Source organism: Ornithorhynchus anatinus, chromosome 20 (genome assembly GCF_004115215.2).
Source record: "Ornithorhynchus anatinus isolate Pmale09 chromosome 20, mOrnAna1.pri.v4, whole genome shotgun sequence".
Classification (NCBI taxonomy): domain Eukaryota; kingdom Metazoa; phylum Chordata; class Mammalia; order Monotremata; family Ornithorhynchidae; genus Ornithorhynchus; species Ornithorhynchus anatinus.
Window position 1 is genome coordinate 7,251,381 of NC_041747.1, and position 24,313 is coordinate 7,275,693.

The following is a 24,313-nucleotide window of genomic DNA, read 5'->3' on the forward strand; positions in this document are numbered from 1 at the left end:
ACAGTGCTGTGCACATAGGAAGCGCTTAACAAATACCAACATTATTATTATTATGATGATGATGTGAGGCGGCTGAACCGGAAGCAGGGGGTGACCCTTGGGCGCGGCGGACTACATTTCCCGTGATGCTGTGGGCGGTGCGAGCCGGGGGCCGCCCGCCGGCTTCCGGTCGGATGGCGGGCCGCCGCCCTGGGGGGAGCGAGGGAGGCGTCGGCAGCAGGTGAGCCCGGCCCGCCGCCGCCCGGGAAACCGGAGAAGCCGAAAGGGGGTCCGGGGGGCGAGCGGGAAGGAAGCCCCGCGGTCCCCATAGCAACCGCGACGACCCAGGAGCGACCAGAGGGGAGCGGCCGGGCGCACCGCCTGCTATCACCATGGCAACCGCGCGTCGCGGGGGCGATGGCCGCCGCGCGCATGCGCGCGGACTCCCGTTTCTATGGCAGCCCCATCTCCGTGGCAACCAGGATGCCCTGAGCGGGCGGGGCCCCGACCTTGAGCGTCTAGGCCGGGTTGGGCCCCTAAGTGGCTTTTTTTTTTTTCCCCCCCAGTGGTACTTAATGATGGGATTTGTTAAGCGCTCACTAGGTGCCAAGCACTGTGCTCAGCGCTGGGGTAGATGCAGGGTAGTCGGGTTGTCTCACGTGGGGCGCACGGCCTTAATCCCCATTTTACAGATGAGGTCACTGAGGCCTAGTGAAGTGGCTTGCCCAAAGTCACTAAGGAGACAGGTGGCAGAGGGTGGATTGGAACTCACGCCCTCAGACTCCCAAGCCCCAGGGTCTTTCCATGCGGCTTCTCTGTAGTAGTCATTTTAATAGTAATAATAATGTTGGTATTTAAGCGTTTACTCTGGGCAGAGCACTGTTCTGAGCGCTGGAGTAAATACAGGGTAATCAAGTTGTCCCACGTGAGGCTCACAGTTAATCCCCATTTTACAGATGAGGGAACTGAGGCACAGAGAAGTGAAGTGACTTGCCCACAGTCACACAGCTGCCAAATGGCAGAGTCGGAATTCGAACCCATGACCTCTGACTCCCAAGCCCGGGCTCTTTCCACTGAGCCACACTGCTTCTCTAGTATTTATTGGGCATATACCATGTGCTATTACCACAGTATGAGTATTATTGTGTGCTTATGTGCTTGGGAATGTACAGTGCAACAGATTTGGTGGACACGACCCCTACCTGCTAGTTCTTTACAGTATGTTGGAGAAGAGAGACATTAAAATAAATGACAGAGAGGGGAAGTGGCAGTGTAAAAGGAGAGAAGTTTTCTTGCTCCTCGCAGTTGTGGCTCAGCCATCTCTAATCCAGCAGCTACAACCTCCCCAACAGTTGGGGTATCATAGTACCCCAGAATTCTTGCACATCCTGCTTCCCTTTTTAAATCTACAGGAATGGGGAATATTGTGTGATGGTCCCAGCCAATGTAGATTGGGTGGTCGTTTAGGGTTAAAGGCCATTTTGGAAGGAAACTTTTTGAGCCCCATGAAAGAAAGGGGTTGGGTCTGATTTAATTGTATTGGCTATACCCCAGCACTTAGTGCAGGGCTTGACACAAAGTAAGAACTTAAATAATATTATTATTACTAGCAATAATAATAATAATGGCTTTTATCAAGAAGTTCCTTGGGAATGGGGAGATCTGAGGGTAAGTGCACTATACACAACAAATACAGCAAGATTTAACATTTCTGATTATAATTGCATGAATCTCTTAATTTTGTTAATGTGCCAAATAAAGTATGAATCATTCTCTATTTCCTAACTTTAGACATTATCCAACAATAAGTAAATCATGGATAAATATGACATAATTAAAATGATTGGGGAAGGAGCATTTGGAAAAGCATTCTTGGCAAGAGGAAAAGCAGATAACCAGCAATGTGTTATCAAAGAAATCAATTTAACAAAGGTAAAGTTCGAAATAAAAATGACTCCAATTTGTGAATTCTGGCATTATGTGTTTGAATGGCATCAAAAGAAATAATTATTTTTCTTATAATCATATTCCTGAGCCCTGAATCGAGGGAAGCACGCATCTGCTTTTTATATTTAAATGAATTAATTTAAAGGATAATTTCATGGAAATTTTGAACATTTTCAGTAAACTCATTTTTATAATCATTTAGGCCAACTTGTACATATTTTTCAACATCGTGCTAAGGTAGAAGACAGAATTATTTACTACTGCAGTTATATTTGTAAGGGTACTTGTTATTAGTTTTTCTCCATTTTTAGAAGTATTTGTCACACTTCCCCCTACCCCCATTATCAACAGCCCAAACATTATACTGTGTCTGATCTGATTACCAGTACCTGCCCCAGTGTTTTAAGCAGCACGTGGCACATTGTAAGTGCTTAGTGAACACCACAATAATTATTAAACTAGAACAGAACCCCTCTTTCCTCATCACCACATTTATATGGTACCACTTTTACCAAGCTACAAAAGGGACTCTGAAAAAGTATTAAACAGTGGAGTAGAGGATAGTCCAAAACAGCTCTGTAAGGTAATCTTGTGTGCAAAACTTTCTCACAAATATTCAGCTGGGGCATCATTGATTCTCTTAAATACTGAACCGCAACTGCTGCTTGTCCTCAGGCATGATTCTTTTTTTCCCCCATGATATGTGTTAAGCATTTACTATGTGTGTTTACTATGTGCCTGGCACTGTACGAAGTGCTGGTGTAGACAAGATAATCGGGTTGGGCACAGTCCCTGTCCTGCACACGGCTCACAGTCTTAATTCCCATTTTACAGAGATGTAACTAGAGGCACAGAGAAGTTAGGTGATTTGCCTAAGGGCACACACACAGGCAAGTGGAGGAGGTGGAATTACAACCCAGGAAGCCTGATTTACAGGCCCATGCTCTTTCCATTAGGCCACGCTGCTTCTCACAGTCCAGGGGTCCGTCATGTCTGAACTACTGTATTCAAATATTCAAGAAGTCCTGAAGCTTGCACCTCATTTCAATAAAATGTAAAGGACAAGCTGAATATAAGTAATGTTAACATTATAAAGATTTTACCATCATCGTGTTTTTTATGGCTCTGACTTCTTGAAGTGATAGGTAAAACACAATGAGGCAATAAAATTTTACAGATAAGGGCTGGTGATTATATTACTTCCTTTTCAGATGCCAATTCAAGAAAAAGAAGCTTCTCAGAAAGAAGTCATCCTTCTGGCCAAGATGAAACATCCCAATATTGTAGCGTTCTTTAGTTCTCTGCAAGGTTTGTTTTTATTCCATATTTCCTTATTTTAAAATTGAAGTGTTGGTGAAGCCTTTCAGTTTAGTCTGGAATAAAGCAGGAATGTTGGTAGCTCATATAGGCTGCTCATCTCTGTGATACCAGGCAGCCGGCCAATACAAATGAAGCTGTTGGATCTGAGTTTGGACTTCAGGAAAATGGTGAGAGGAAACAGCTGAAAGAAGTTTTTTATCTTGAAGCTCAAATTGCAGAAGTGGAGCTGATTATTCAGCTGATTATTGGCTTGTATTTTGAATAAGACTCATAGGGTTTTGTTTGTTTTATGGTTTTTTGTTCAGCACTTACTGTGTGTCAGGCACTGTGGTAAAAACAAGCTAATCAGGGTGTATACAGTCCCTATTCCACGTGGGGCTCACCGTGCCCCCATTTTATAGATGAGGTAATAGAAGTACAGAGAAGTGACTTTCCCTTGACCACATGCCAGGCAGATGGAGGAGCTGGGATTAGAACCCAGGTCCTTCTGATCACAAGGCCCATTTTCTAACCACTAGGCCATGCTGCTGCGTAGATGCTGCTTTACATTTTAAACAGACTGTAAACTCCTTGAGGGCAGTAATGGTGTCTGCCAACTGGATTGTGCTCTCCCAAACTCTCAGCACAGTAGCCTGAGCAGAGTAAGTGCTCAATCAATCAATCAATCAATCAGTGATATTTATTGAGTGCTCACAGGCAGGCGGATCAAACACAATCCCTGCCCCACAGGGGATTCACAGATTAACAGGGAGAGAGAACAGGTACATTTAATCCCCATTTCACAGATAACGAAATTGAGGAGTGTGGAATTTAAGTGACCTACCCAAGGTCACCCAGCAGGCAAGTGGCAGACCCGGGATCAGAACAAGCTTGGGGTGTTTTTCTTTCTTTCCGGTACTTTGCAAACCAGGTAGTAAGTCTTGATAAGTAATTGAAACCATTCTTTTTCCAAATGATGTCTTTTCATATAGAGAAGAACAAGCTGTATATTGTAATGGAATACTGTGATGGGGGTGACCTAATGAGAAGAATAAATAGCCAAAGAGGAGTGCTGTTTTCTGAAGAGCAGGTAAAAGGCCTCCAGTTAATACTGCCACATATGAGCTGGGAATATCCAGCTTTGGGAGAGAAAAGATTGGAATAACCATTACATTGCCAGGGGATGGGCTTATCTTTTTGATGATCAGTAGTTTAAAGAAACTCATATTAGAACGTCTGGGAACCAACTTCCTGAGTAGATTCAGGGAAACTGAGCTGGCAGTAAAGGTATTAGAGCGAATCTCCCGCTGAGAGTGAAGCTGTTCTGTAGAAGAGAAGGATTTTTTATAGATCCTTTTGTATGTTTTAAGATAAGTTTTTACACCTCTAATGAGAATCTAAAGGCTTCTTAAGTCACGTATATGGGACATACTAGTAAGTTCCCTTGCTTTAATTCATTTTCTCATTTGGGAAACTGCCTTATATACTTCAAGTGCTTAGGCTTCCTAGGAAGAAAAATAATTCTCTTTAAATATATTTTATTTGGTTAGTTCTGAAGCATCCTGTATCCTCATTTGCTTCTGCTCAGTAACATCTCTCTTATATCAGAGCTTCTTTTGAAACTTCTTTGGAAGTTTTGTTCATAGATTGTAAACTCCTCCCCTAGACTAAGCTCACTGCGGGCAGGGAACGTGTCTACCAACTTGCAAGTCACTTAACTTCTCTGGGCCTCAGTTACCTCATCTGTAAAATGGGGATTGAGACTGTGAGCCCCACGTGACACAACCTGATTGCCTTGTATCTTCCCCAGCGCTTAGAACAGTACTTGGCACATAGTAAGCACTTAACAAATACCAAAACTATTATTATTATAATTATTATGTACTTACTATAGTGCTCTGCACGCAGTAAGCACTCAATAAATGCAATTGATTGGTTGGAAGAGAGATGAGTTTGTGGCGGAGTTTGAGATTCAGGATCAGTATTCATTCAATAGTATTTATTTATTTATTGAGTGCTTACTATGTGCAGAGCACTGTACTAAGGGCTTGGAGTGTACAATTCGGCAACAGATAGAGACAGTCCCTGCCCATTACAGCTTACAGTCTAATCGACTTACAGTATGCAAGCTCGTTGTGGGCAAGGGATTGTGTTTACTAACTCTGTTATGTGGTACTCACCCAAGTGATTAATACAGTGCCCTGCACACAGTAAGTGTTCAATAAATACCATTGGTTAAATATGAGTGATTACATTGCAGGTTCAAACACCCCTCAATTCTATTGCCTTTAGACCTCTAAGCGGACTCTTCCAAAAGGGAAAAAAAATTAAATTGCAGGTGGGGTTTCAGTCTATTAAAAGGAAATCTTTATTTTATTTCCTCTTTTAAGCTTGAAATGGTGGAAAAAGAACAAACTTCTTGGGAGATGGTGAATATTTGGTTTAGTTCCACTAAATATAATAATAAAAATGATAATAATGGTATTTGAGTATGTGCCAACCACTGTACTAAGCACTGGAGTAGATATAATTAGGTTGGACCCAGTCTACCCCAAATAGGGTCCATAGGGAAAACAGATATTGAATCCCCATTTTACAGATGAGGAAATTGAGGCACAGAGAAGTGAAGTGATTTGCCCAAGGTCACAGAGCAGGTAAATGGCAGGGCTGGTATTAGAACTCAGGTATCCTGACTTCCAGTTCTTTGATCTTTCCAGTAGGCCACATTGCTTCCCTTCCAACCATTTTGTAATCTTCAGTCAATAGAATACATCATTAAAAGAAACTCTAGATGGTTAAGGAAGCATGAAATCAAAGAGAAAAAAATAAGGTATCAAAATTCCCCATATTTCCCATGAAAAAAAGCAAAGAGAAAGCAGAACAGAATTGAGACAGAAGCATAGTTATCAAGATAAACAATAATTTGTGCTTAGTTGTTACAGTATCCATAGTTGCTTTGCCCTTTGTAAGTATTCCAGATTAAAAAAAAGGAAAAAAAGTAAAATCATGCCAGGTCTAATCTTTCTTTAGTCTCAAGTTGTATGTCTTTTTGGGAGTGCCCTTCAATTTGAAAGCACATTACAGAGAAAAAAGTCCTGTAGGGGTCGAGTAAATGACAGTAAACGGTGACAGAAAATAAAGGATCCCATCTCCTCCATCCTGATTCCACTGAGTGCTGAATAATTTACATCCATTCACCCTGTCTCTACCTCAATTTCCCCATTAGAAAATGAGCATAATTATAGCGGAAAGCTATTGCCATCTGAAAATATATTATTTAGTCCTGAACATATCTCATTTACTACTTGTTTTTGTGGGCGGTTTTTTCCATTCTCATTCTGTGAAATGGCAATCGACTGACCTAGTTTCTTTGTTTTCTCCATAGATTCTGGGTTGGTTTGTGCAGATCTCTCTAGGACTGAAACATATCCATGACCGGAAGATCTTACACAGAGACATAAAAGCCCAGGTAGAAATAGCCCAGGGAGATATCCCTCATTTTATAAGAAATAATGTACACACCCTGATCCCCCAAATCTGAACTTTTTCCCCATTCAGAAATTCACATAATAGTTTCTTTCTTCACAGAATATTTTTCTCAGCCATAATGGCATGGTGGCAAAACTTGGGGACTTTGGCATTGCAAGAGTACTGAACAAGTAAGCATCCTTTTAATTTTCTCTTCCCACCGGTTTTCAGATTTTCTATCCAAAATAATTAAAAAGAATTGAAGGATTTGTTAAGCCAAATCTATACTTTAAAAAGAATAATGATTCCCAGGACAGAAACATGCCTAGAAATCATTTATTTGTTGATCTCCCCATCTAGGACCATAAGCTTGTTGTTGACCGGGAATGTGTCTACCAACTCTGTTATTTTGTATTTTCCCAAGGGCTTAGTACATTGCTCTGCACAAAATAAGCACTCAGTAAAGATCACTTATTGATTAATTGATTGATCTAGGCCAAAGAGGAGGCTGATATCAGAAACTGAGGTAAGGGGTTGAGTCTGGTGTATTGGAAAGGGAGTGGTAATGGATATCTCTGTTTATTTTTTGAGGCCCGGGAAGGTGATCATTATTATACAGGAAGAGAGATTAAAATTAGGAGCACTTGTCTTCTTCACCGCTGTGCGTTACACTTAGCTTACCCTGCATTGCAGTTCCCTCGGCTTTCAAATCTGATAGACCTACTCTCCCCACCTTTGAAGTCCTACTAAAATCATATCTCCTCCAAGAAGCCTTCCCTGACTAACTTCTCATTTACCTACCTTATTCACCCGCCCTTCTGCATCGCCTAAGCACTTGGATCTATAACCAATCGATGATATATATTGTGCGCTTACCACGGGCAGAGCGCTGTACTAAGCCCTTAGAATAATACAGTACAAAAGAGCTTACAGACATATCCCCTGCCCACAAGGAGTTTTTAAGCACTTTAGTACTCTCCCCACACCACTTACAAACAAATCCTTATACGCAACGCTTTCCCCTACCTGTAATTTTTTTGATTGACTCCCCCACTCGATTGCAAGATTCTAAAGGAGAGGAATCGTGTCTACCAACTCTAATGTATTGTATGCTCCCAAGCACTTTGGTATGGTGCTCTGCACTCAGGAAGAGCTCGTTAAATACCATTGATTGATTGACTCAATTTCTCACTAAGTGCTTAAACATTTCCTTACCCCCGGGAGATTCAGTGTCACTCTCTTCCATGTTATCTTGTTCACCTGTTTGTTTAGCACCATGGAGCTCGCTAGGACTTGTGTGGGAACACCATACTATCTGTCGCCAGAGATCTGTCAGAATAAACCCTACAATAACAAAACGTAAGTCATGGCGGACCATTATTCGTGGACGGCCCACGGAATCGGAAATCGGGAGACATGGGTACTAATCTCTCCCCAGTCACTGCCTTACCTTTTGACTCTGTGCCTCAGTTTCTATTTCTATTGAGATAATATCTGCCCTTTGCTATCTCACGGTGATATATGAGAGTGTGTAGAGTTCTTTCGGAGGGAAATAAACCTCATGTAAATACAGAATTCAATTGCTGCAGGATGGTTAGTCTTTTAAGGATAAAAAATTCTGGCCTTTGTGATGAAGATCTGAAACTCAGTTTCTGCAGTTAAATGGGTGCAGATTCCCAGGCTGCTGTGTGACCTTGGGCAAGTCACTTCTCCATGCATCAGTTTCCTTATCTGGAAAATGGGGATTCACTATCTGTTGTCTGCCCTTACTAGGCTGTGAGCTCCAGGTGGGACAGGGACTGGGTCCAACCTGATTATCTTGTATCATTCCCCGTGCTGGGCACTTAGTATATGCTTAGCAAACACCACAGTTAGTATTATCAAACTCTGTGGACATCGTGGAAATGTTTATTCTGTTTTCTCGGTTCTTAAGCTGTTGTCTCTCGCAGGGATATTTGGTCTCTTGGCTGTGTCTTGTATGAGCTGTGCACATTAAGGCATCCTGTAAGTATTGGCATTCAGACTGAATATAGACTATTGAAGGCATATTTAAAAAAAACTTCTCTGAAGACAGGGCTGGATTTTGGTTGTGAGTGCCTGAAACAGAAATACATTTCAGTATTTTAATAGTTGTCCCATTTCTCTCCGCTTCTGGGTGTAGAGGAATTTTAACTGGTTTCTGTGTCTGTACCATGCACTGTACTGAGCGGTGGTTGGACACAGCCTATGTCCCACATGGGGCTCACAGTTTTAATGCTCATCTTCCTGCAGAAACGATCTGGGCATGTCACTCCCCTTCTTAAACAACTCCAGTGGTTGCCTATCGACCTCCGCTCCAAACAAAAACTCCTCACTCTAGGCTTCAAGGCTCTCCATCACCTTGCCCCTTCCTACCTCTCCTCCCTTCTCTCTTTCTACCGCCCACCCCGCACGCTCCGCTCCTCTGCCGCCCACCTCCTCGCTGTCCCTCGGTCTCGCCTATCCCGCCGTCGACCCCTGGGTCACGTCCTCCCACGGTCCTGGAACGCCCTCCCTCCTCACCTCCGCCAAACTGATTCTCTTTCCCTCTTCAAAACCCTACTTAAAAATCACCTCCTCCAAGAGGCGTTCCCAGACTGAGCTCCTCTTCCCCCTCTACTCCCTCTGCCATCCCCCCTTTACCTCTCCGCAGCTAAAGCCTCATTTTCCCCTTTTCCCTCTGCTCCTCCACCTCTCCCTTCCCATCCCCACAGCACTGTACCCGTCCGCTCAACTGTATATATTTTCGTTACCCTATTTATTTTGTTAATGAATTGTACATCGCCTTGATTCTATTTAGTTGCCATTGTTTTTACGAGATGTTCTTCCCCTTGACTCTGTTTATTGCCATTGTTCTTGTCTGTCCGTCTCCCCCGATTAGACTGTAAGCCCGTCAAACGGCAGGGACTGTCTCTATCTGTTGCCGACTTGTTCATCCCAAGCGCTTAGTACAGTGCTCTGCACATAGTAAGCGCTCAATAAATACTATTGAATGAATGAATGAATCCCCATTTTACAGATGAGGTAACCAAGGCCCAGAAAAGCAAAGTGACTTAACCAAGATGACGAGCAGAGAGTTGGCGGAGCCGGGTTTAGAAACCAGGTCCTTCTGACTTCCAGGCCCAGGCTCTATCCACCAGGCCAGGCTGCTCCTCTAACTGCAGTCAAGGGGCCTGCGGATGCCTTGGGCATCTTGGGCATTTTTGCATGCAGGGAAGGAAACTCATTGGCTTCAGGCACAGGCCAGTGGGGACCAGCCGAGCGAAGCCTCCAGTTGGGCCAGGGCACTTCAGCATGGATGTAGTTGATTCATTCAGTAGTATTTATGGAGCGCTTACTATGTGCAGTGCACTGTACTAAGCACTTGAATGTACACTTCGACAACAGATAGAGACAATCCCTGCCCAATAACGGGCTCACAGTCTAAATGGGGAGACAGACAGCAAAGCAATCAAGTAATAGTATTAAGTACTTACAGGGTGCAGAGCACTGTACTAAATGCTGGGAAAGAGCATACTGTTGATAATAAGAAACAGACCCTATCCTCGAGGGGCTCACAGTATGTGAATATAGGTCGGGGAGGGGTTTGGACACTGACTTATTCTGAAACCTTTCAGTTTGAAGGCAACAGTTTACACCAGCTGGTTTTGAAGATTTGCCAAGCGCGCTTCAATCCAATCTCCCCGATGTTTTCTTCCGACCTCCGGCTCTTAATTTCCCAGCTCTTCAAAGTAACTCCACGAGATCGGCCGTCTGTTAATTCCATCCTGAAGAAACCCTTTTTGGAAAAGTTAATTGCCCAGTTCTTGACCCCTGAGGTGAGTTGTTCTTGCACCACTCCTGCAGTCCAAGAAAGATTTATCACTCTGGATGCATCCCTGATCATGTGTGTTTGACTTTTAGATGATGCAGGAGGAATTCAGCCATACACTTCTACCCAGAAAGAGGCCTTCAGCAAGTCATCACGCGAATAAGCCGGCTCAGGGTAAGACCTATTTAGTGATAGAGAGAGATGAAAATACAGAATTGGAAAAAATTGTTTTAAAATGATATTGCAACTCCAATTATCTGAGTTTAAGTTAACCAAAGCTCTGTCAACAGCACGTGAATCAAGTTTTGCCATAGGTACAATGGCCTGGGAGAAACCTAACAGTAGTTGATAAAATGTCGTAAAATTCTTGTGCCCTAATGCTAACGGCCCTAATGCTATTTCCTTCAATTTTCCTATTAAAGAGAAGAAGATTGATCCTAGTGCTTTAATCAGTCGATTGGTGGTATTTAGTGAGCGTTTACTGAGGGTGCAGCACTGTGCCAAATGCTTCCCCCCTCCTCCCACCTCAGGGACAGGTACCATGTCTAATTCCCACCTGTGCATTCTTTCCCTACATTTAGTACAGTGCTCTGCACCCAATAAGCATTTAATGAATACTGTTTCTACCTCAAAAGAAGAAAGGCATATGCTCCTTGCCTTCAAGTAATTCACAATCTACTAGGGAAGATAGACCAACTGAAATTAAATGTAAATAGTGTGCGGAGGAAGTAGTCCAGACTGAAGCTTCTCCACCAGTCTGTAAGCTTCTTGAGGATAAGGATCATAACTTCTAACACTTTTGAACTCTCCAAAGCATTTAGTACAGTGCCCTGCACACAGTAAGTGCTCAATACATGATTTTGATAATGATGATGATGATCAGTGCAATTGGACTCAAAGGCTGAGCTGGTGCAAGTGGGGTATTTTGGGGGAGTTTGTCATTATGGGCAGGGAAAGTGTCAGCTAATTCTGTTTCATTGTACTCTCCAAAGCATTTAGTATAGTGCTCTGCACATAGTAAGCACTCAATAAATATGATTGATTAATAAACAGAGAGTTCTTGCAGCCTCCTGGCGGTGGAGCATGCAGATAGTCACATCGAGGCTCAGCTCGTTTACTTTGCATGATCCACCTTCATCTCCAGGGATTCCGAGTAGTGGAAATTGGGGCCATCTGATCATTTGGATGTTGGCCGGATGAAGCTGGGTAGGGTCATGGCTTCCAGAGGGCCGTCTCAATATTAGGAGATGGACGGGATGCTCATGGCCTGAGCTAAGGTGATAAAAATAGTGATCATAATGGAAATGGTAGCCAAATAGATTCAGATTCATTTTGTCAGAACTACTTTCTCATTTTGATGCCAAGAGTAACTCAGAAGCAGGTACATCTCTCACATGAAATAAAGACCCTTTCCCGGTATAGTAGGAGTGGGGAACTTCAGGATATAATGGTATTTGCTGAGCGCTCAATGTGAGCCGACCCCTGTACTGGGCACTTGGGAATGACTGATCAACTGTCGGTGAGAGAGGGGAGCTATTTTACAGACGTCGCAATGTATTCTGCCTGGCTAGTGATTTCCTCTTTGCCAATATTTTTAGGAGAGTGTACTTATACTGTGGATTGCGGTGTACTGCTGTCATCTGACAGAAGAGCAGAGCTTGGGAAATCCAGTCTGTTTTCTCTGTATTCATTAGATCCTAAAAATCAGAGAGTGAAATGCCAAGGGCGGTTTCTTCCAGCACCAAGGATATTGATCTCTGCTGCCGAGAGGCAGGACTTACGACCCAGAAAGATGTGGAACTCTCCTGGTGGAGCCCAACAACCCATATCTGTGAGTGTGATAAAGCTCCCCTCGGGGCCTGTAGGCTTAAACAGATGTTCGAGTCCATACTGACTCATCTGCGCAATTCTTGTTCCGGTTGCCGGAAAAGCCTAGGTAAGACACCAATTAACCGAATATGACCCCAAGTCAAAGGAAACAGAGGCCATCGTTCAGTCAGTCAGTTGTCGTTTTTAAGCACTTAACCTGTGCAGAGCACTGGACTAAGCACTTGGGAGAGTACAAGAGCGTTAGGAGTCACGATTCCCATCCTCAAGGGGCTTGTACTCTAGCAGCAGAAACAGATACTCATACATTACAGGTATGGGAAGGCAACATAGTTTAAAGATATGTACGTAAGTCCACTTTATTACTATATGATAGTAATAGTAGTATTTGTTAAGTGCTTATTATGTGCCATGCACTGAACTAAGCGTTGGGGTAGCTAGAATGTGAGCAGATCGGACACAGTCCCCACCCCACACTGGGTTCTCAGTCTAAGGGGATGGAAGAGATCATGATAAAATGAGGTGGGTTTTTTTGAATTTTGAAACTCTTGTTCTACTAGAGTCACAAAGGGAAGGGTTAGAGAACTTCCCAGAGTCATAGGGTCACAGGATAAATGACAAAGAGACAATAGGCATATGGGTCACACATCAGCTTGGCTCCTCCAGTCAAATTTACTAGATTTGAATTGGAAAATAGTTTAGCTTTTTAAATGTGACTCAGCCATTAAAGAATGAAATAACCTCCTGCTTTTGTGTCTTTTGTATATAATGAACAAATACTTGTCCCTTCCCTTTGCTATACTTGGTTTCAGCATCAAAGCGCCCAAGGCAGAGCGGTAGAAAGAGCAGAAGCCGCTCGAATGGGTGGACATTATGACCATTATCATGCTCAACTGGACATCTTACAGAAGAGACCTGATGAGCTGGACTGTCAGGATGGTTCTCAGATCGACAGAAGAATGGAGGAATATTATAAACACAAAGAAAGATGGGTCCCACCTCCAGCTCAGTGGTAAGCACTGAAGGAATGAAGAACAGGAACACGAGAACGTAAACACAGCAGTAACACAACATAAACACAAGGCATCTTAGGTCACCCCAGTGGTCCAACGCCCAAGGGTTTGGTCCTCAAAAGGCACATAAAAGACACTCAGTTTTGTTTTGTTTTTAAATAGTATTTTTTAAGTGCTTCCTATGTACCATTCACTCTACTAAGCGCTGGGGTAGATACAAGCTAATCAGGTTGGACACAGTCCATGTCCTACATGGCATTTACAGTCTTAATCCCCATTCTGCAGATGAGGTAACTGAGGCCCAGAGAAGTTAAGCAACTTGCCCAAAGCCAAACAGCAGACAAGTGGCAGAGTCAAGAGTAGAACCCAGGTCGCTCTGACTCCTAGGCCCGTACTCCATCAACTAGGCCATGCTGCCTCTCAGTTCTTTCAGTTCACTCTGTTCTCTCAAAACATGAGAGTTACATTCCTGACAATCCCCATTTTATGGAAAAATGTTGGGCTTTAGTAACCAGTCTTCCGACATCACACTGAAATAGGGACTTGAACTGAAACAATGGAATATTATTTTTCCTGTAGGCCTGCTGATTACCTTCAAAGGAAATTTGAAGCCCAGCAGTATAAACTGAAAGTGGAAAAGCAATTGGTAAGGAAAATACATAATTCCCAGAGCTAACTCTGTGCAGTATAGTGCTCTGCACAAAGTAAGCGCTCAATAAATACAATTGAATGAGAAGAAAGCCACAAAGGATTTCTCTGAGGAAGAAGGTTGCTCCATACAGGTGAAAAAGAAAGCAGCCACAGACCCTGAATTTGTGGTGAAAGATCCTGTAGGAAAAAGATTGACAGAAGTCACAATCTAAGGGAAGGAATCTTGAGTTCTTCAGAGTCTGCTGAAATATGCATAGCTTGCAGGAAACTGTTTTTTTTAGGATTTCTGACTTTATAAGCATTCTTTGAAGTTCTTAAAGTCATCTGTGTGAGAGATGATCTTTTTATGTGGTGATTATGAAAGGAGAGCTTGTTTATTAACCTTTAAAAGAACTCTTTTGTTGATTATGTGAGCAGAAGGACTTTTGAAAGTTTGATTTTTCTGTCTTTTTCTCCTAGGTTGTTTACAGAGAGATTGAAAGAGGGTTGGAAAGTGGAACTGGTTTCATTGATTAAAATAAGCATAGGGAGGAGAAAAAGGGCAAGCTATTGAACTCCTCTGTACCTCAGTAAAATGGGAATGAAATATCTGTTTTCCCTTCTTCATAGATTACTAGACAAGGCCAGTATCTGACCTGATTGTCTTGTATCTACCCAGCACTTAGTATTGTGCTTGGCACAAAGTAAGCCCTTAAATACCACAATTATTATTATAGTATTTGTTAAGCATCTATTCTGTATGGAATACCATACTAAGCACTTGGGTGAGAACAGTAGAGTTACTAGGCATGATCCTTGCCATCAAGGAGCTTATAATCTAGAATTTAGTCAACTGCATAGAGTCTGATTTAATGCCAAGATCTCAATGATTCTGAAATGTACAGCTTCTCGGCTCTGATTGAGATTTGTGATGCAATTGATTTTGAGCAGGGAGAAGATAAGGGGAAACGCTTAAGAGGATATTTTCAAAATGGAACGTCCTCTGTTTGATAAATGATCTTCTGTGTTATCAGGGCCTTCGTCCGTCCTCTGCTGAGCCGACACCCAACCAGAGACTCAACCTAGACAGAAAGGGAGACCAGCCCAAATGTCAGAAGCCACAATCCAGAAAGAATGTAGTTAAGGAAGAGGTAAAAGAACCACTTACCCTTGAAGTCTTTAGTCGTTATAAATGATGTGTATAATGTCACTAGGTGGTTTATCAATGTGGGCAGGGAATGTTTCCGTTTATTGTTATATCGTACTCTCTCAAGTGCTTAGAACAGTGCTCTGCACACAGTAATTGCTCAATGAATACGATTGACTGACCAAATCCAATGGGGCGATGGAAGATGCATCACACCTTTCTGGGATTTAGGACCTGGGAAGCAGACCCACTAACTTGGTCCCAAAGCATTGCGGGAAGGCAGAGAGATGGAGGTGTCCTGCCCCATCTTTGCGGCTGCATTAGGGTTGACCAGAAATGGAGTCTTAAAATGGCAGCTACGTGGATGGAAGCATTCTATTTTCCTGCTTCCTGCGAGGGCCAACCCCTTGGGTCGGGCTCTGTGCCAGGGGTCAACTTGTTTGGCCTTTGCTGTGGCTCTGGAGCTGGGATAGGGCCTTTGTCCCTCCATCCTGTCCCCTGCCCTATGGCATCGGGAATGTGAGGGAAAGTTGAGCTAATCATAGTGGAGAACAGGAAAGCCACCAGGCATAAAACTCCAATCAGCAAATGAATAGGTGTTTGAGAAATACCCAAAAAGAATCTAAGCAGAAGACACTCTTGCCGTCCAAGAGCTCACAATGGACGGGCAATCCAGAAACAAGGAACATTGAAACATCCAAGAGTACCTTGTCACTATTTAAACATATTGTTTAGAGCTGAAGCAGCGTGGTCCAGTGGAAAGAGCATGAGCCTGGAGTCAGAGGACCTGGTTTCTACTCCTGACTTTGCCACTTGTCTGCTGGATGACTTTGGATAAATCACTTCACTTCTTTGGGTCTCACCTGCAAAATGGGGATTAAGACTGTGAGCCCCGTGTGGGACATGGTCTGTGTTTAGCCTGATAACCTTGTATCTACCACAGCACCTAGTAGAGTGCCTGGCACATAGTAAGCACTGAACAAATACCTTTAAAAAAAAAAAGCTGAACAATGACTCTTCATCTTCTCCTCTCCCTCCCCAGTCTAGGAAAAGGAATGATCTCTAATATGTGAACGTTTCTGAGGGCAGCACACGTGCCTTGATCACCCCCATGTGTTCTGTGGGGGCTGGAGTCTGGGCAATGCAGAGGTCAGAGGCTCTCGGGAGAGGGTCCTGGGTCTCAAAGCCCCTAGGCAGCCCGGCTCAGTTGGCTTAGAAACAGTGAATCCCCCTCCCAAAGCCTCATTGCTCAGTGCTTCTAGTTCTGCGTGTAAACATTTAAAATATTGAATTCCTTAATAGGAATACAGGAAACAGTTGGAGGAGATCCGCCAACAGTATCACAGCGATGTGAAAGAGATTAGAAGGAAAGTTGGAAGAGGATTAGAGGTAAAAAAACAAACAAAAAACCAAAAAAACCTTTAACCATTTAAAGCTACGAGCTAGATGAACCAGCTAGAGAAATGAACGCTTTTTCTGGCTTGAAGTGGGCTTAGTAGTAATAGTATTTGTGAAGTGCTTACTGGGTGGAGAGCTCTGTTCTAAGGTCTAGGAAACAGTATGCAGGTGGAAATTAGATCCATTCCCTGGCCCTCAAGATGGAAAGCAGGAAAACAAATACTAACTTTCCCCCTGGAGCTATAATGAAATGAAACGAAAATGAAATGTCCTAAGAGGGTGCAAAGTAGTTTCTTTATCATCATTACCATCTACTTTTCAATAGTAGAACTGGAAGGAGGTTGGGGCCATATGGCCTAGTGGAGAGAACAAGGGCCTGGGAATCAAGAGACCTCCGTTTTAATACCACCTCTGCCACTGGCTTCCTGCGTGGCTTTTTCTTTTTTTAGTATTTTTTTTATGGTATTACTATGTACCAAGCATTGTACTAGGCTCTGGCGTACATAAAAGCTAATCAAGTTGGATACAGTCCCTGTCCCACATGGGGTTCACAATGGGGTTTAATATTGAAGTGAAGTGACTTGCCCAAGGTCACACAGCAGACAGGTGGCAGAGCCGAGTTTAGAACCCAGGTCCTTCTGACTCCCAGGCCCGTACTCTTTCCACCAGGCCACACTGCTTCTCTGACTTTTGGCAAGTCACTTAACCTCTGTGAACCTCAGTTTCCTCTTATATGGATAAGATACTTGCCCTCCCTATCTCCCAGATTATGGGACAGGGACAGCACCCAATCTTATCCTATATCTACCCCATTCCTTAGCAAAATCAATCAATCTGTGGTATTTATTGAGCACTTCCTGTTTGTACAGAGCACTGTACTAAGTGCTTGGGAGAGTTCAATACAACAGAGCCGTTCCCTTCCCACAAGGAGCTTAAAATCTAGAGGGAAGAAACCCATTAAAATGAATTTTGGATATGTACAAAGTGCTGTGTGACTGAGGGTGGGGTAAAAATCAAGTGTTTAAAGGGTACAGATCCAAATACAAGGGTAACCCTAGATGGGAGAAGGGAGTAGGGGAAATGAGAGTTTAGTCGGGGAATACTTCTTGGAGGATATGATGTGAAAAAGGCTTGACATAGAGTAAGCAGTGAATAAATACCAAAACCAAAGTTGTCAACTTTTCATTGTGAGAGCAGAGACAAAAAGTGACTCTCTCAGCTGGAGGCAGATGCATCCACAAATCTCGCTCCAGGATTTCTCCGGGGTGAATCCTCTCACTGACCCGCTCTGTTTTATCTTAAAGGAGGCTTCCAGAGTGAATCACAGGACCTACGTGGTCAAGCAGAGGAACCAGCCTGCTCTCAGCGATGCTCCTCAAGGGGAAGACTCGATCCAGGTACCCGCTGGCTCCTAATCCCGGCTCCGTCAACCTTGCACAAGTCACTTCGCTTCTCTCATCCTCAATTTCCTCATCTGTAAAATGGGATTAAGACTGTGAGCCCTGTGTGGAACAAGGACTGCGTCCAACCTGATTAACTTGTATCTACCCCAGCGCTTAGTACAGTGCCTGGCACACATAGTAAGCTCTTAACGAATACCACTACGAAAAAAGAACTGGGATGAGTGCCGCCTCAGTGTCCCCTGATGTCCCTTTGATATTTGCTCAGGGCTGCAAAGATAGACTTTGAGTCATTTGTAAGTGCCCAGTTCAGACCCCTGAATTATAGTGATATAAAAAATATAGTGATATAAAAAAATCCTGGCAATTTTACACTGCCGAAGCTCTCAGTTGTCCCCAGGTGGGATTGTTTCAGTGAAAGGAGTCCAAAGTCCTTCATATTCAAAAACACCACACATCCTTCTTCATAGACTTGTGCAGCTACTGTATCAGTCACTGGGCCTCAGCTTCCTCATTTCTAAAATGGGGATTCTTTGCTTGTTCTCTCCCTGCCCCCATTTAGACCATGAACCCCATGTGGGACAGCGACCCTGTCCCCACTGATTATCTTGTACACTTAGTACAATGCAATAAGTGCTTAAGAAATGCCACAATTATGATGTTATATCTCAGATTTTCCTGATCGTTTTTAGAGTCAACCAGTTCCAGGATTTGTTCAGTTAGCTAGCTCATTTAAACCTGGGTTGGAGGAGGTGCAGAATGCCAAGTTGGGCATGGGAAAACTGTATGTCAGAATTTGATTTTTCCATCCCTCTAGGTGATTGAAAGGAACTTGGAACAAATCAAGCTGCTGAACAGAGAGGAAAGAAAAGTCCTGGAAAAGAAACACAAAGCTAAAGGAAGGGTGTGTTACTGCATTGTCTTATGGGGTAAAAATCACAAGATGGAATTGCCATCTTGCTTGATGGAAAATTATCAACATAGTAAAAGTTCTCCTGGAGGGAATTGCAAGGCGTTCCATAACAAAAGGGTCATTTTTTTCTTATTATCCTTTAGGGAGGGGTCAAGTTTGAAATCACTCTACATTCCGCTCATGAAAACGCCGCCGGGGAGGAGATGGTGAGATTACTGGGTCTGGGAGCCACGTTTGATTTGGGCAGGGAGAGGCTCTTGGTGTTGCAAAGCAGATTCTGCCCCTGGATGAAGCATCTCCTGGCTTCTTGCCAGAAGGTGGGGGTGGGCGGGGGGTGGGGGGTGGGAAGGGACAGAGAGGTTGGCAGTTGGAGGAGAGGAAGCCTCGCTTTTCCAACACTGCGACATGGGTGAAGTTGCATTAATCTTGCATCAGCCTCCCCTCCAAGCTGTGGGGCTGGACCACCATCTGCCCCCACATCTTGGAGGAATGGTGGTCCTGCCCCGAGGTCCCAAACTGATTATCCTGTCTCTACCCTAGGGCTTAATGTAGTGCTTGGCACTTAGTAAGTGCAAAATGAGTACCATCATTATTATTCTGGTTATTATTTGAAGTAATGGTTTTTATTGAGTGCAGCGTATTTAGTAATGACTTGGCAAGTACGGCAGAAGCACAAGACAGTGTTCTCCCTTCCCCCTCCGACTGTGAATCCCATGTGAGACAGGGGCTGTGTCTGATTTGCTTATCTTGTACGTACCCCAGCGCTTAGTAAGTTCTTGGCCCTGGTAAGTACTCAACAAATACCTTAATTATCATGATTATTAAAAAGACAAGTCCCTGCTCACAAGGAGCTTATGCTTTAGCATCTGGTTGATGGCATGTATCCTTGTCCAGTGGTGTATTTCTCATGAAAAGCTGTGATGGTGTTTCAGGAAAACGACACATTGAACGAAACTCTGACTTTCGTGAGTGGCAAGAAGCTCAAAGAGGAGCTCAGGAAGATGCAAGTTGACTGTCCAGAAAAAGCTCCTCTAGGACTACTTTGTCCCAAAGCAGGTACCCGTCAGAGAAACAGCTGTGACACCTTTGGGCAAGTCACTTAACTTCTCAGGGCCTCGGTTTCCTCATATGTAAAGGGGTGATTAAATATTTACCCTCCCTCCCTCATAGACTGGGAGTCCCCTGTTGGACATGGACTTAGTCATAACTGCCTATACTGAACCTACATCAGCTTGGAGTACAGTTCTTGTGGCACATAGTAAACACTTAACAAGTACTACAGTTACTATTAATAATTGCTTAGGATTCAGCCATTTAATAATGTTAATAATAATAATAATGTTGGTATTTGTTAAGCGCTTACTATGTGCCGAGCACTGTTCTAAGCGCTGGGGTAGACATAGGGGAATCAGGTTGTCCCACGTGGGGCTCACAGTCTTAATCCCCATTTTACAGATGAGGGAACTGAGGCCCAGAGAAGTTAAGTGACTTGCCCAGTCACACAGCCGACAAGTGGCAGATCTGGGATTCGAACTCATGAGCCCTGACTCCAAAGCCCATGCTCTTTCCACTGAGCCACGCTGCTGATATATATCCATTATTTTACATATATATTTGAATATATATATATATAATGAGAGAGGGAGAGAATGTGTGTGTGTCTTGACTAGAGGAAGAGTTCATGGGAGTAATGCAATTTAGAGTTTTAAGCAAGAGGAATAAAACAGAGAGGAAAATATGGTTTAAAAACTAAACAGTGTGGAAGTTTGAACAGAGAATAAAAGAAGGCTAATGGGTTGACTGTATTGGATAGTTACTGATGCTGTGTTTGTTCTCCAGATGATCAGGTCTCTGTGGCTGAGGAAGTTGCAGAAAACAGGAAACAATGGAATAAAGAAGCCCCAGAGACACTGATGAACATCCTGGCAGCCGCGGATCTGACCAGCGATTCCTTCTCTGCGAGCGAAGGACAGTTTGGTAAGGGGTGAATGGCATAAAATATAGCACCCCCTGTTGCCCTCCCCGCCCCCTCCCCCCCAAAATTTGACATTTTAGGTCAGAGGGGCTTAACGAAATATATGAAGCAGAGTGTCAAATAGACTTCCAGCATTTCCCAAAGGATATTTGCTTGGCTGGGTTCTGATATTATAGTCTTCCCATCCAGTCATAAAGACTTACGGGTCAAGAACCTGTGTGAAGCAGCAATCGTGGTAGAAATAGTACTAATTAAGCACTTACTGCTTGCAGACCACTGGGTTAGAGTGTACAAGTGGGAATTAGGCACAGACCCTGACGGCCTTTGAGGGGCTCAACAGGAATCGATTTCAGCGCTGGTCCCTACTCATCACGTTCCTGCTAGATGGTATTTAAGAGCTTACTATCTTCCAGGCACTGTACTAAGCGCTGGGGTGGACACAAGAAAATCGGGTTGGACACAGTCCCTGTCCCCCATGGGGCTCATAGGCTCAACCCCCATTTTATAGATGAGGGAACTGAAGCACAGAGGAGTGAAGTGCCTTGCCCAAGGTCACACAGCAGGTGCAGTGAGTGAGGAGCTAGGCCCGGGGGGCGCAAGGCAACATGCCTGCCAATTTTTTTCCTTGGGAAACACATGGAAAATGTCTAGAGCGTAGTGCCAGTGTTCTGACAAAATGTCACAGGCCAGCAGGGTAGCTGCTGTGCAAGGTAGCCAGCTGTTTTCAGGATTCATTCATTCATTCAATAGTATTTATTGAGCGCTTACTATGTGCAGAGCACTGTACTAAGCGCTTGGAATGTACAAATCGGCAGATAGAGACAGTCCCTGCCCTTTGATGGGCTTACAGTCTAATCGGGGGAGACAGGCAGACAAGAACAATGGCAATAAATAGAGTCAGGAGGAAGAACATCTGCTGGTGCTGTCTAACCCACCAAATGCCTACTTCTGGCTATCTCACCCCTCAATTAATCGATCAATAATATTTATTGAACACTTACTCTGGGCATAACACTGTGCTGAGCGCCTGGGAGGAGAGTATGTTGGTAGATGACAGTCAGTTGCATTTATTGAGCGCTTTCTGTGTGCAGAGCACTGTATGAAGCACTTGGGAGAGTACAGTACAACAATATAATGGACACACTCCCTGCCCACAATGAGTTTACAGTCTAGAGGGGGCCATGGTCACTGTATATTCCCTCAGGAAGCTACCCGGCCAGGGAGCTTTTCCTCTGCTTCCTAGAATGACCTGAAAGTGCCCCCGGGGTCATAGTTCTGAGGCTACACTAGGCAGCTGAAATGTAAACTTTGTCTTTGAAACAACCCTTGTGGGTCTGGGGAAGCTGCACTGGTATTCTTTCACGCTCACATCCTCTTCTTAGGGCCGTTTTTATTCATCACAGCCAGAAGCAGGAAATTTGCTTGTTTTAAAGGAGCCGCAGGTTATCATTTTGAATCAGCTGGGGAAATCTAGGGAATCCTATTTTAATGCGAGATGAAAAATGTTTTGAAACAGAGGAGACATTAAGATGCTGGCTTCCCAAAGAAGTTGAGGGGAAGTCAGAAGCCGCCGCTGACATCGAGGTGGATGAAGATCGACTTGAGCCCAGATCAGATGATGATGACACGTAAGTCAGTCCCAAAATGAAAGACCCGATGGAAAAAGCCAACTGAACCACAGAAATGCTCCCAACCAGCACAGGACTAGAGATTTCTTTGGTCGGAAATTTGTATACGTGCTTCAGATGCCCAAGAAGAACAAATATGAGAACCCTTCAAACCTAATTTGCAGCCTGATTGGCAGTTTCTTTCAAACCATCTAACTCATATTTTGCAAATGCTGCCGTAACTGGGCCTTTGTCATTGAGTAAGTTGTTGGATGATGAGAAAGGACTGAGTTCCATTTTGTGGCTTGTTCATTTCTGGACCAAATGAGACGGTGTTTAGCAGTGGAATCACTGATTTCTGACCAGCCAATTCTGGCTATAGGATTCATGTGATGCCATTTTATGTACAGATCATATAGTTTTATGCTGAGCACATGGTTATGTTGTAGTAACAATTCTCTTTAATAAGTGACTAGAATGTCCAAGGTAATATTAAAGCTCCATATAACGTGTTGGATTCACCTAGAGCAGAGACTCTGAGGAACATGTTGGAGGTAAGTTGTGTGACCTCTGGCAAGTCTCTTGACTCTTCTGTGCCTCAGTTACCTCCTCTGTAAAATGGGAATTGACACTGTGAGTCCAATATGGAACATGGACTGGATCCAACCTTGTATCTACCCCAGCACTTAGAACAGTGCTTGGCAGATAGTAAGCACTTAACCAATACCATAAAAAACAAAAAAAAACCTCTAGCCTCTAAGGAACCACATGATACTCTTATGGCGTCATCTCTATCAACATCATCACCCTTCCATATTAGTTTTCCAAACAGTACCCTCCAGGCTGAAAAAACATACCACATAGCTTCCAGATGTGTCCAGTGCTATTCTGTAGTGTTTGGCCAGGGTGAAGTCGATCCTTATTCTTGATTCCCTCAGAAACTTTGAAGAATCTGAAGATGAGCTGAGAGATGAGGTGGTGGACTCCCTAGAGAAACTTTTAAGTTCCATAGAGGAGGAGAGGAGAGAAGAGCTGCCAGCCAAAACCCAAAGTGGAGAACAGCCTGAAACTGAAGAACGTTGGAGAAAGCAAACCTCTGAGAACTCACCTGAGGGTAGAGAACTCCACTCCGTTCCACCCACTGCGGAAAACATGATTTCCCAGGAGGGACGAGGAAGAGGGCATGCCCAAAAGATGCACGTGTGAGGAGTAAGTATATAGTCTTCTAGGTAAGAGCAGTTGAGCCTCAATGCCACTGTCACTGAGCACGTGTGGGCAGAGGGAGGGAAGAGTATTGGCCCAAGAGGTTGGAAAGACAGTTGACTCAGAGCGAGGAGTGGCAGGGAACGGGGATGGCTTAGAGGCCCAGGGGCTGGGGGTCCTGGGGATTGGACTAGTGTATTCCAAGGGTGGGAGAGAGGCCAAGGTGCTGGTCAAACTGGATGGGCAACCCAGGTGGCGAAGAGGAAGATAATTGGGGACGAGGTGGGGGTTGGAGCCGGGAAGGTAGGGAGGGGCCTGAGAAACAGACCTTGCTCCTTGTGGGCAGGGATAATGTCTTCCAACTTGACTGTCCTGGACTTTGGTAAGCGCTTAGTACAATGCCCTGTGCACAGTAAGCGTTCAGTAAATACCACTGATTGATCAGCCGATGGCCAAGCATATGGAGAGAGAGAGAAGGGACAGTTAGAGAAGAAAAAGGGGGGAGAAAAGGAAGATAAAATGGAGGCAGACAACAATAGGAAGAGATGAGAGATGTGGGGTGTGAGAGGAGGAAAGATGGGAACTAAAATAAAGGGGTGGTATGATAAATCTGGCTGATATATCTTAGGAAGGATTTATTGAAGCTGAAGAAATATCTACTACGAAGGCTATTGAGAT

The 24,313-nt window shown here is 44.0% G+C and overlaps 1 protein-coding gene across 3 annotated transcripts; it reads left to right on the forward strand.

Annotated features, from left to right (window-relative positions):
* Positions 1 to 93: 93 nt before the first annotated feature.
* On the forward strand, positions 94 to 24,086 carry NEK5 (NIMA related kinase 5). 3 transcript variants are annotated; one of them, XM_029048461.2, is made up of 22 exons: positions 94 to 220; positions 1,771 to 1,911; positions 3,138 to 3,234; positions 4,218 to 4,315; positions 6,611 to 6,694; positions 6,814 to 6,884; positions 7,966 to 8,052; positions 8,643 to 8,697; positions 10,329 to 10,529; positions 10,615 to 10,696; positions 12,217 to 12,353; positions 13,162 to 13,361; positions 13,942 to 14,008; positions 15,027 to 15,143; positions 16,442 to 16,528; positions 17,842 to 17,934; positions 18,755 to 18,841; positions 18,994 to 19,056; positions 19,783 to 19,906; positions 20,690 to 20,827; positions 22,342 to 22,453; positions 23,371 to 24,086. In XM_029048461.2, exons 2-22 carry the CDS (start codon positions 1,795 to 1,797, stop codon positions 23,636 to 23,638), a joined length of 2,385 nt encoding a protein of 794 aa, XP_028904294.1. In that variant the 5' UTR covers positions 94 to 220; positions 1,771 to 1,794; the 3' UTR covers positions 23,639 to 24,086. The 3 variants fall into 3 exon arrangements, with proteins under 3 accessions (XP_028904294.1, XP_028904296.1, XP_028904293.1); XM_029048460.2 differs by lacking the exon at positions 94 to 220 and adding an exon at positions 1,029 to 1,647; XM_029048463.2 differs by lacking the exons at positions 94 to 220; positions 16,442 to 16,528 and having other exon boundaries at positions 1,028 to 1,911.
* The last annotated feature ends 227 nt before the right edge of the window (positions 24,087 to 24,313 follow it).